Source organism: Mus musculus, chromosome 13 (genome assembly GCF_000001635.26).
Source record: "Mus musculus strain C57BL/6J chromosome 13, GRCm38.p6 C57BL/6J".
In the NCBI taxonomy this organism is placed as follows: Eukaryota; Metazoa; Chordata; class Mammalia; order Rodentia; family Muridae; genus Mus; species Mus musculus.
Genome location: NC_000079.6, coordinates 55,461,109 through 55,473,312, shown reverse-complemented (window position 1 = coordinate 55,473,312; position 12,204 = coordinate 55,461,109). Strand labels below are relative to the sequence as shown.

Below are 12,204 nucleotides of genomic sequence, written 5' to 3'. Positions count from 1 at the left end.
TAGGAGGAGACGGAACATTAAGCCCTTGAGAAACAACCTTTGGTTTCCGAACACCAGCCCTCTGCTCTCAAGGCCAGTACTCGGGCACTTTCCCTAAAGTCCACATGCCCGGTCACTAGCACCTTGTGCTTAAAGCAGCTGGTATCCCCCTCCGCTTGTACCAAAGCAGATCACACACCTTTATTATCCTCAAAATGTAACAAACAGGGTAAGAAATCCCTCCCTCCCCCCCACCCCTCCCTGCAGTCCAAGGGAAGCATTTAAAAAGCCTCGCAGTCAGGCTAGGAGTTCGCCCGTGGGGCTCGGGACGCCGGGCGCCCCTCTATACGGCTGTAGTCCTCCCGAACAAGGGGATGGAGACCGGCAGACGCCAAGCTCCGTGCTCCAGGGGCTCTCGGCTGCTGAGCTCTGAGTCGGTCCAGCTGGGGAAAACCCGGCGGCTGCGTTCCGCCTGCAGACAGAGGGCAGGGCAGGGTGCGGCGGGCCGCGGGGCGCTGGGAAGATGCAGCGCCGAAGTATAGCCCCGGTCCAGGAAGAGAGGCTTGTAACTCGGAGGCGGCTGCTCCTGCTTCTCCGCGCTGTCGCGGCGGCTCAGAAAGGGCGTGACGATCTTGCGGTAGAGGCCGCGAGTGTCCGTGAGCACCTCGCTGTAGGGAGGCGGCGGCTCGGCCATCAGCACCGCCTCCTCGTAGCACGGCGGCTTAGACATGTCCGATTCCGCTGCGGAACGGGAAGCGGGCTGGTGAGGATGAAGCCGCCGGCCCGGGGCAGAAGCCTCGCCCAGCCACCACCACCCCAGCCCGCTTCTCCCGGTGCTAAGGGTGGGGCGCCTCCGGCATGGGCAGGGAGCGCTCGCCTGCCGAAACGCAGCCTTACCTTGGCGCGGATAGCTCCAGGGCCGGGGCGGCACGGCGAGGTGCGGCGGCGGTGGGTGCGGCAGTGCGTGATGGTGTGGGTGCGGGTGCGCGTGCGGCGGCGCCGGCCCGTGGTGCAGCAGCGGGTGCACGTGCACGTGCGAGTGCGCGTGCACAGGCGCCTCCAGACGGCTGCGGTGCGGTGGCGGCGGCGGCGCCAGGCCGGGAGGACTTCCAGCCAGGCTGCCCTCAAGCTCGAGGGGCTCCAGCTCCAGGGCACGCAAGTTCTGCTCCCTTAGTCGCTCCTCCTGGCGCCGTTTGAGGCGGCGGCGCAGGAAGCTGCAGAAGCAGCAGAGCAGGACGATGAGACCCCAGATGAGCCAGAAGCCGGCGAAGCAAGTGAGGAACGTGTAGGTGCCCTGGGACATCACCATGGCTGCGGCACAAGCGGCAGGTCCTCGGCGGCTCTACTGGACGCTGGGCTCCTCGGCGTGGCCCCGGGGCCGCGCCACGCTCCCAGGTGCCGCCAGTGTCACTCGGGGACCTGCGGCCGGGGGCTGCCTGCGGCGGGGCTCAATAGGCGCACATGCCGGCGAGGGGCAACTGTGGTTCCCGCTCCTTCCCATGGCGCCGGCCGGCGCGGGCCTGCTTCACCCGGGGCCGCGAGCGACCTGCGGGGCAGACACAGGGCTCAGCGAGGCTCGCCAGGGTCCTTGGTGACTCCCGGCCTGCATCCGCGTCCCGCGCAGGGCCGGGGATGCCTCCTCGGTGGGAACCCCCGCACTCCCCGGGGGCCGGGTGACGTCACCCAGGGATGACGTCACGCCCCGAGGTTTCCCCGATAGGGTTTCCCCCGAATCGGGACCCGGCGACCGCGTGCTGACGCGACCCAAGAGAGGCCAGTAGGGGGCGCGCGGAGTCCGCCCGCGACCCCAGGGTCCAGCTTCGAGGTGGTTTCGGAAGCTGTGACTGCCAGGACGCTGGAGTAGTCTTGGCGCGGTGTTTTGGGGGCGAGGGAAAGGGCAGTGCACCTCCAGGAGGCCCACCAGCAGTCCGCTTGGAGCCCAGTTTCTGCCCTGCACTGCTTCCAACTATTAGCCACGCCTGAAAGAGATTGGCGAGTGGCTGCCACTGCATGCCACCAGCCCGGTCTTTGTCTGTTCCCAACACCGTGTGCTGGGCGTGGGCCAGGCCGGCTTTCCTTCCTCTAGGCGCCTCTGCCAGCCGGATTCTAGCCCCAACTCGACTTCCCACACCACCTACTCATGCGCAAACCCCACTTGGCTGCACCTCTCTTACTTCCAACCCAACCCCCTTCCTTCCACTAATCCCTTTCCCTCTTTGTAAAGTGGGGTAGAAAATTAGATTTGTCTTTCAGACCCACCTAGCCCTACAGTCAGGACAAACCCTGGTCTCTGGGTCCACCTCCTATCACAGCAGGGGGCGACATCTCTGCATGGGTGGGGGGCTACAGGGGTTGGTGGGAGAGAAGTCTGGAGCCCTGACTGCTTAATTAAGGCCAAGCAACAGACGGGTCACCATCCCCACAGAACAGAGATGGGCCTTTCTCGAATACCTTCTACCAGCAACTTACACAACCCTGTGGGTAACAGTGTCTTTCTAACTCACAGCTGGGAGCTGGAAGAGCAGTTAACTGCACAGACCGCAGCTCTAATTTGAACCTAGGTCTAGTCACCAAGCGCTGGCCCACTGAACTTGTGAGAAGGAAGGTTTTCCAGGAGCTTCAAGGAAATGCCTGGCCTTGGCGCACCCACACTCACTCAGCTTTGGTGCCCGAAATCAGCTTAAGACTCGGGCTGAAAGGGTGCCAGGCCTTGGCCACCCCATCTCCCCAGATGGCTCCTGTCTGACTCTCTGGCTGCCTTCAGCCATGTGTCACTTGGTGCCCGTGCCAGTCCTATCCTCCTGGGCCTGCGTTCCAGAGCAGACAAGGGTAGGAACAATAGCTCTGCCCGCCCCCTTGACAACCCCACCACGAGGCTGCCATGGTGATGCAGCCCAGATAAAAACACGATGCTGCCAGTCACTGGGAGTTAATTAAATCTGTTGTTCTCTTTCCTTGAGCCCTCAGGAACAGGAATGTTCTGAAGAAATAGGCACAAGCTAGAGGTTTCAAGCAAAAGGGCAGAAACAGTTCCGGGTTAAAGAAGGAATTTCTGTGGCTGGAGTTAATGATGCTTGCTAAGTTAGAAGTATCTGCCAAGAATCAGGGGTGACATGGGTCTGCAATGATGAAGATGGCTCGAGCCCAGAAGATGGGCTATCATGGACAGCATGATGTCACGGTCCCTTCTAAGAGTATATAAGGGGAAGCTTTAGAATAATGTCAGGGTCATCAGAAACTGTCCTTTCTTTCCAGGTAATTGTCATTTTTGAGACAGGATGTCACTATATAGTCCCAGCTAACTTAAGAGCAATCCACAGGCCTCTGCCTTCCCATTACTGGATGAAAGGCATGAACCACCACCACCACCACCACCACCACCACCACCACCACAACTGGCTTCATGCAGAATCTTAAGGGCATTCACATTACCCTGTCACTTCTGGTTGCACTGTTCTCTGAGAGATGAGGTGACACGCTCAGAAGCAAGAGCAAGCCTCGTCTCATGTGGCACAGCTAAAAGAAGGCGCTAAGGTTTAGCCTGTATCTCAGTCAGTCACTGCCCACTTCCCACGTGGCAGGCTGTGGATGAAACTCTGTTGGTCAGCACTGGGCACCAGAGACCCTGAGAACCCCTGGTCGTTAGGTTAACTAGTCGCCAGACTTCCTGTCCAGGCTCTGGCCCACCTGTTGTGGTGTAGCTCAGGGAGTGGGGAAGAAGTACAAGATGGAGAGAGAGTGGCAGCTTCAGGCTCAACACAGAATGAAGTACAGAAGCTATACCCTAAGGGTACCTAGCTAAAGTGGGCGTTAGGCCAGACTCCAAAGAATGAGCCCCAAATCTCTGTGCGTCTGTCGCTGAGGCAAGGATTAAGAACCATCATTCACTGTGCCATGCAATCTGAGGGTCAGAGAAATCTCCTTGGGAACACACCACTGAGCTGGCCTCGGACAACAGCCAGGCTGTACTGTCCAACTAATAGTAAGCATTCTCCTGCAGGGGGCCACAGAGGGCCGGCCGACATCTGGCCTACAGTCTCCTCTATATTCTTTAGTCCACAAGAGTTGCTCAGTCCATAAACATCAAGTGGGCCATGCATATCTTTTGAGATGCTCTATCGTGCAAGCCACACTTTTTAAAGCCCCCTGCCCCACGGCATTTCCCTGCCTCTGTGCATGCTTTGGCCCTAGCTGGGGGAATATGCGGACCTGGAATCTTGCTCTCAGCCACTTGCTGTCTCTATGTGGAAGATGTTGATAGCAAACACCCGCCCCTTGCCCGCCTCCCCTGCTGGGGGCTACGTCCTCCAGATGGACCGCTCCTTCCATCAGCCAAGTTTCTCATTCACTGTATTCCCTCTTTCTCTTTTTTCTCATTGCCTTATATTCTTGCAGATTCTTAAACATTTCTTAGGATTTCATCCTGATTTGTATAGCATTTAGGGCATATGGTTTTGCTGGGGTTTCTTAGACCATCCTGGGATTACAGCAAGGGATGAAAGCAAGACTCCAGGTGTTTTCTAACCACTGTGCTCAGTTTCCTCAGGAATCCCTACGATAAAAGTTGTGCTCATTTCTGCAAAGGTCACTGAGTTGTCTGCTTCTGGGCTGGGGGGTGGCTGGTGGGTTTTGGAATGGTACCTCTGAAACCTGTACAAGTGTATCAACATCTTTGACATAGAGACAGCAAGTGGCTGAGAGCAAGATCCCAGGTCTGCATATTCCCCCAGCTAGGGCCAAAGCATGCACAGAGGCAGGGAAATGCCGTGGGGCAGGGGGCTTTAAAAAGCGTGGCCTGCACGATAGAGCATCTCAAAACCTGTACAAGTGTCTGAAATACAAGGAAGGGGAGCTTGTCCAGATCTAGAGATCTAGCACCACCCACCACCACACGATTCAAGAGGTCTGGGGGTTCACATTTCTCGTCCTGAACTCACTAGGTCACCCACACTGGCCTTGGACGCCATCACAGCCCTCTTGCTTCCTCTTCCTCAAAACTGAGTTCACAGGCAAAAGCCACCACACCTGGCTTCAGAGTTCAAATTTCTAACAATTTCCCAGCATATGAGATGCCAGAGAACCCCGGGACCTCGGTCATGGTCTCCAGAATGCGTTCCTGCCAGGGCCTCTTGGCCTCCTCTACCGTTCCCTGAATGTGTTTGCCCTGAGCTACGTCACAGCCCTAGCCAGGGTGAGGATAATAAAGCCTAGTCATCTTGGAATGCACTAGGGAATTAACCAAGGCCTGATCAACTGACACACAGTAGCTAAAAGCCACTTGTGGGAGTGATTTGAGTGGTGTTTTAGCTGTAGGGGAGGAGAATACTTCAGGAGCTGGATCAGGGTATAGTTCATCTTGGGAAACATCACTGAAAAAAGCCATGACCCAGCTCTTAGCCCTCTAGGGGTGGGTTTGTTTTGTTTTGAAGACACAGTCTCATTATGTAGCTCTGGCTGTCATGGCACTATATAGACCAGGTTGGCCTGAAACTCAGAGATCTACCTGCCTTTGCCTCCCAACTACTGGGATTAAAGGTATGCACCATTAAAACTGGTATGCACCATAAAAACTGGTAGTCAGGCTGGGTTATAACCAAAGCAAAAACCCAGTCATCTATGAATACGAGGAAAAATATATTGAGGAGACAGAGTGGTTGAACACATGGCTAGGGTGGAGGAGGGAAGTCGCTGTCACCTGTCCTTGCAGGTGTCACTAGCCTCTACAGTTGTGGTCTCAGCAACACTCAGGAGGTCAAGTCATGGGCTCACTTGGTTGGAAAGCCCTGAAGACTGCCGAGTCCAGTCATGGCAGGCAAGGCTTACCAGGGAGACAAAGGTGACATTTCTACACCTCTCTCTCACACCAACACAGATGCACTGAGGCCAGAGAGAGCTGAACTTGTCTCCCAGAGTCAGTCTTGCATGGGTTTGCCATAACCTCACTCCCAATAATCTCAGTAGGATGTGTGACCTGACCTCAGCACAAAGAAATTGCCACAGGACACCAGAGACGAGTTCCAGTCGATTTTTGGACACAGAGGATTTCCTTAGGCCCACATTTCTCAGCTCTGACCCTGTCGGAGGCAGTGGAGGAATGGAGGCAGGGAAAGCCCAAGCCCATATTAAAACCTCATTTCTGTGCTTCCCTGTGTCCCCACCCCTCACTCAACATGGACAGGATTTGTTCTTGCAAGGGAGGAGGCCACCTGGTAGGAAAGATAATGTTCATGTGTCAGAAGGAGCAGCCCGTTTTAACAAGTCAAGCGCAGAGAAGAACCTGTTTCTGTCCTAATTAACCCCGTGATCCCATCCTAGTCACACAGCTAAGGTAGAACATGGATGCTAAGACCTGGCTGAGGGGCTGGAGAGATGGTGCAGTAGTTAAGAGCACTTGTTCTTCTTGCAGAGGACCCAGGTTCAATTCCCAGCACAAACATAGTGTGATTAACTACAACCTGAAACTCCAGTTCCAGGCATCTGATGCCCTCTTCTGACCTCCATAGGCACCAAGCACACACATGGTACACAGATAGAGTTGTAGGTAAAACACCCAAACACAATGTGAATAAACCAAAAATAGACAGACAAAAAAGACCCAAACCTGTCCCAAACCCGTCCAGTAATGCCCAAGTCAGTTTTGGGGCGGGAAGAGACACAACAGATGTGAAATCACTGTAAGTCTCATGTACACAACTACGTGTGGCCAGCTGCAGGCCAGCACCCGGCACTATGGTGGTGGTCCAACAGAAATCCCCCCACATTACTATGGGCTGCATGCAGGGTCAAGAGTTAAGACCTTCAACTTTAACACAGTCCGTGGATGTGTCTTGTTGGCCAGTGAGTAACAATTTTTTCAACATTCATTTTCCCAACATTTGCACAAAGGTCAGTTTTAAGCATGATTTCAAAAACTGGATGATCTAGACACATGAAGTCCACATATTGCATGGTGACATTAACTGCTGAGCAGGCCCCTGGCTACATCCCTCATCCCACTGCCCCTAGGACACATGAAGGCTCCCAGTCTCTGAGCTGGTCTGGCCAATCACAGGGCTCCAGCACTATCTTAATCTGGATTTGCCAGATTGTCTCATCATTAGAAATACAAGCCGTAAGAGGCCAGTAAGCCTATATACCAGAGACAGGGGCTGGGGGCTTTCCCAGGGGACTAAGGCAGCCAGCCTGAGGCTTGGAGTCAGCTAGAGAGAAAATGGAGGCAGGAGACAAGAAGGCAGCCTATCAATAGCACACCCTGTGCTGCATGTGAGGGAGAAAGAAGCCAGCTGATTCAGCGAGAAGGAGGAAAGGTGCACCAAGGCTCGAAATGGGGAACTTCCTCACTGGAGGAACACGAAGGCAGGCTAAGAATGTTCCTCTGGCAAGCTCCATCTAGAGCCTTTCCTGCCTGGATCGCATGGCTCAGGGGGGCCTATGTCAGCAGTGGGACCTGCACTGGAAACCCAGGATAGTGCTTACTGGTGTTTGACCTTGGGCAAGTCCCCTTACTTCCTGAGCCCCAAGACTCTCCATCTCTACAACAGGCATAGCAAACTTACCTTGCACAACTGCTCTAAGGATAGAGACTGAGGATGTAGAGCACTCAGATTGCACACAGAGCAGGCAGAGAATGAAAGGAACCTGTGACTAATTCTCCAGGTCTCCCTGCCTGCCTTCCCAGGTAGCATCCATTTAAGGGCATCCTATGCCAAGGCCTCAAATGCCCCAGATCCTGGGCACAGATACTTCACTGGATAGAAAGAGAAAGCTAGGGATGGTTGGTTGTGGCTTTGGGGATGCTGGGTCTGAAGCCTGTGGTCAGGGCCGGCATCTGCTGAGTCAGGTCCTGCTGGCAGGGGGGCCATTTCTCTCTCCAGCACACTGTCTGATGAGGGGAGGTTGGGAGGGGAGCCAGAGGTCATTTCTTCTGACTCAGCAGCCGTCCGAGGAGCTCCCTTGGGCAGGGCACCTCCATGTGGCACTGGCCTCTTTGCAGGCCATCCTCCATGCCACCCCACACAGTCAAGGCATTGTGCAGACAAGAAAGGGGCACTGTGGTCCAGACAATGAGCTGGGTTGCTCCCAGCTGGCCTGGGATTCAGCTCTCCTGGGTCAGCAGTGTCCTTTGCTCTGTCTCTACTCCTCCCTGGAGAATGGTGGCTAGGACATCAAACAGAGGCCCACCGCAAACCCATGATTTGGCACATGCACTGGCCATGAGAAGAGACGCTGCTAGCTTCTTTCCTCTTCTCTAGTTTAAAAAACCAAATAAACCACCTCCGGAGAATACGATTTTCTGTTAGGCCATGTTTCAAGGGAACGGGAGACCACCCTAGTGGTGATACTAGCAATGGTAGTTACCAGGCAGAGACCCCAGACCCAACCTCCAGGCCTTTTTCCCGTGGCAGGCCCAGGGTCTGGGCCGCCTCCACGTTTGCAGCCACCCTGGGAGTCCTGTTGCGACGACTGCAGCCACGTGGGAGCCGGCTCATGCCCACGGAGCCGCTCTCCCTCACCCCCACCCTCGACGTGCTGAGGCAGGCACACCCAGACTGGCCAGAAGAGCGATGCTCTCTCCACAGTGCACCCCCTTCCCCCCTCCCGCGCCCCCGGCCGTGGTGGGGGAGGGGGCGTCGCCACCCCGCAGTCGCGTTGCCGGGGAGCGCAACCCCGTTGCTGTGGCAACGGTTTCCAAGCGAACTGGTGGCCGCTCGCGCCCGGCTCCGGCTCCCTCGCTCACTTTCCCCTCCTTCCTTCCCTCCGGTGTGGGCTGGGGGAGGGGCTGCCCGCTGTCCCGGTCGGGGTCCGAGTGGCGATACCAGGCTAGGGTTCTGAGCCACCCGCAGGGAGGGTCATCAGCCCGAAGACCATCTTCCGCCCGCGCTCTGTTCCCGCCCGGCCCGCAGCCGTCGCGGTACTCACGGGCCCAGGCATCCTCTTCGAACTCGTCTTCCTGCCTCGGGGCAAGCGGCCCAACGGACAGAACCCAAGCTTGGAGCCGGCAGCGGCTCCGGGGAGCAGACAGTGGCAACGAAAGCCGCTCGGAGCGTTGGGCTGGAGGCGCGGGGCGCGCGCACGGGCGCGTGCTGAGCCTGGCGTGCGCGCGCGCGCAGCCAACAGAGCCCCCCCCCCCTCACGCCGCCAAGGCTGCTGCGAGGGAAGGGGTGGGTGGGACTCCGGACCCACCTGCCGCACGCAGACGCGGCAGAGGATGTGGGCTCGCAATACCAAGGGCATCCCAGCGCAAAAAAATAAAAAGTACACTCCGTACAGCTCCCAGGCAACAGGCTATCTAAAGGGGCTGGGGGTGAAGGCCACACTGGCAGCTTTGCGGCCATAGACGCCGGATGCTTAGCGGAGCAGCTGAGGTAACAAACCCGGAGACTCACACAGCTCAACCTGGGCATATTCAAACACAGGTAATGGGGGCAGGGACTCGATGGAATCAGCACCCCGGTGTGGCTTCCTCCCAACTCACGACCCCAACCACTGTTCCAGAAGGTATGCATTCCAACATTGCAACTGAGAAGCATCACAGACCCACCTGAGCACTAAACTGCTATGGTTCCACGGGCATGCTCATAGCTGGCTCCATCTTCATTTGACACTGGTTGTGCTTGCCTTTCTACCGTTTCTATTTCAACTTCTCTGTGGCATTAAGGGTGAACTCCCCGAAGCACCTCCCACCATGTCAACTGGAACAGTAATGGCTCTGAGAGCCAGGATCTTAAACTGGAGGCCAAGGGGAAAGGGCACATAAAGCCAGTGAACCCAGAACTCATGTCACAGTTGGTTCCAGGCGTTTCAAACGTTGGCATTAGGCACGCTGCCCCCAAATGGAGGTATGGGTGGTCTCCAACAGCTGGATTTAAGCTCTGCCAGCCATTCCCAGTGAGAAAACTGTCTTTCCCAGTAGCTCTAGTAAAGACAAATGCACAGGTGACATCTAGGACGCCTGTCCAATGAACTAACTCATGCTTTGGGGGTAGAGAAGGATACATACTCCACACAACCGCCTAGGGGTTAGTGCCTTCCTTGAGTGTGAACAACCGGTTCTCAGGGAGATAACAGTTGTCTCTACCAACCCATGGGTGCCATCAAAGGTAGGACTCTAACAAAAGTTGTTCCACAACACACTGGTCTGATTTCTAATTTGGCCACCAGGATTCCAGAGACTCAAGAGTTAAGACTCAATAATGGCAAGCCACAATCAGCTGGGGCCCCTTGCTTCTTTCTGGTAGTCACATCCTCCTGTGTAATGTTAGCAACTAACAGGAGCCTGCCCCCCCCCCCCTTTTTGAGTTGACTTGGTTTTCCCTTATCATACAGGGGATCAACCCCAGGATTCTCTCAAATGCTAGAAAAGCCCCTGTCCCGCTGAGCTATGCCCACATGGTGTGTGTGTGTGTGTGTGTAAGCCTACCACCACCTAATCCACATGGATGGGAATAGTAGAGAATGGTTTACCCACGTTATATTAGGGTGCTTTTTGTGTAAGGTGGGACAGGCCCTTAACCCTTCAGGGACCCTCCCAACCTCCAGTAGAGCACACAAAGCAGAGCTTTTAACATTGGCTGCATGTTTGCAACTGCAACAATCAACTCTGCACCTTGCAACAAGTCCTCTCCCAACAGACGTTCATCTGGCCTGTCCATCCTGTCGATTCGGCTCTGCCTGGGCACAGATGGCCAGTCCCACAGAGGATCAAGCCCAACACTTTTGAAGCCAAGGGACTGCTGCTTAGTGTTCTACCTTCAGTCTCAGCCCTGTCCACAATGCTGAACAGACTGAGTGCTCCTGTCCCCGAACCTCTCTGCCTACCAGATGAGCTCCAAGCTGGCAGGGACCTCATCTCCATCTGGGTCCCTGGCTCTCACCATAGGGCTGGGTAGGGAATGGAGTTTTGACAATCTTTTTGGGAAACAACAGGAAGGCTTTAAGGTAAACCTACCCTTAGACAATGAGTTCCCTGGATGCCTCCTAGCCCAAAGGAGGTTAAAGGGTCTGGTCCAAGCAGCTGGTGGAGCATTTCAGGGAGCACCACTTGACACCTACTCACTCTTGCCTGCCTTGTCTTCATCTGGCTTCTTTTCTACCCAATGAAAATACCTGGAGCACCTTATTTCTTTTGAATGGATAGAAGCATTAGCAAACGTTCTATGTGCAAGGAGGCCTGGTTGAAGACACCTGTTGGCAATTACTAAGATGGGTGCTGCTTATGCCTGGTGTTGGAGCTTGCACGTAATCCTAGCACTGCACAGGAAAGGCAGGAGAATCAGGTTTGAGGCTAGTTTGGCCTACCTACATAGTGGGTTCCAGGCCAGCCCAGGAAGCACGGACCAACAGACTCCCTGCCCATTTCATATTCTCACAGCTGAGATGCAAGGGATCTGTATCCTCAGACAAGAAAGGGCCCCTGCAGAGTCAGGTTCAAAAGTCACCAGATTGGGACATGTACCCAGGGCTGTCGTGTTCACAGTCCTTGGTGCCAAGCTCACAAGCAAGGTAGTTTCAGGACTCTTGGGAAGCTAAAGCTCCTGGGAGGAGTCTGTAGAACCTGGTAGAGACAAACATGTGGCTGGGAGGAGTTTGTAGAGCCTAGTAGAAACGTGTAGCTAAATGGCTCTTGGCCCCCCAAAAATTCGCACACATGGCCTTCCCATCCCTGCCCACCCCCCCCCCCCTAAAAATGCTCTTGCCAATTCCTGTCTTCCAAGTGACTGCTTCAGGACCTGGCCATTGCTAACTTCAGGAACTCTGACTCAGGTGGCTGGCCCCTCCAACCCATCACACAAGTCTTTCTCAATCTCCTCTACTCTTTTTCCCATGCACATGTTTCCCCGCCCCCCCACCCCCCCAGACACGGTTTCTCTGTATAGCCCTGGCTGTCCTGGAACTCACTTTATAGACCAGGCTGGCCTCGAATTCAGAAATCCGCCTGCCTCTGCCTCCCAAGTGCTCGGATTAAAGGCGTGTGCTACCACCACCCAGCCCCACCCACATGTTTAAGAGAATAGAGTCCTGGAACTTATGCATGTGTGCCAGATCAGAATGGACACACACAGGAGGGCAGTGTTCACTAACTAGGGGCAGGTATTTCTAACAACAGCTCCCACCTGCTTCTCCAGGCCACTCCCTAGTTTACAAGGCCTCTTTGACCTCAGAGAGCTTAAAGACTGTTGAGATATATCTGTCTCTGTAGCAGTCATGTATACACCCAAGCCAGTA

General features: G+C 55.2%; 1 protein-coding gene across 2 annotated transcripts; it reads right to left on the bottom strand.

Annotated features, from left to right (window-relative positions):
- Positions 1-150: 150 nt before the first annotated feature.
- Positions 151-9,046, bottom strand: Prr7 (proline rich 7 (synaptic)). Of its 2 annotated transcripts, NM_001030296.4 has the most exons (3): positions 8,899-9,046; positions 877-1,525; positions 158-720 (listed from the first exon to the last, which is right to left on the bottom strand). In NM_001030296.4, exons 2-3 carry the CDS (start codon positions 1,286-1,288, stop codon positions 323-325), a joined length of 810 nt encoding a protein of 269 aa, NP_001025467.1. In that variant the 5' UTR covers positions 1,289-1,525; positions 8,899-9,046; the 3' UTR covers positions 158-322. The 2 variants fall into 2 exon arrangements, with proteins under 2 accessions (XP_017171029.1, NP_001025467.1); XM_017315540.2 differs by lacking the exon at positions 8,899-9,046 and having other exon boundaries at positions 151-720; positions 877-7,531.
- Between the last annotated feature and the right edge of the window lie 3,158 nt (positions 9,047-12,204).

What these genes read in the sequence shown, in the direction of transcription:
- Prr7 (NM_001030296.4), bottom strand. Translation starts at nt 1,288, where the DNA reads ATGGTGATGTCCCAGGGCACCTACACGTTCCTCACTTGCTTCGCCGGC. An exon ending in CTGGAGCTATCCGCGCCAAG is followed by an intron (nt 721 to 876) that starts GTAAGGCTGCGT and finishes CCCGTTCCGCAG; the next exon opens with CGGAATCGGACATGTCTAAG.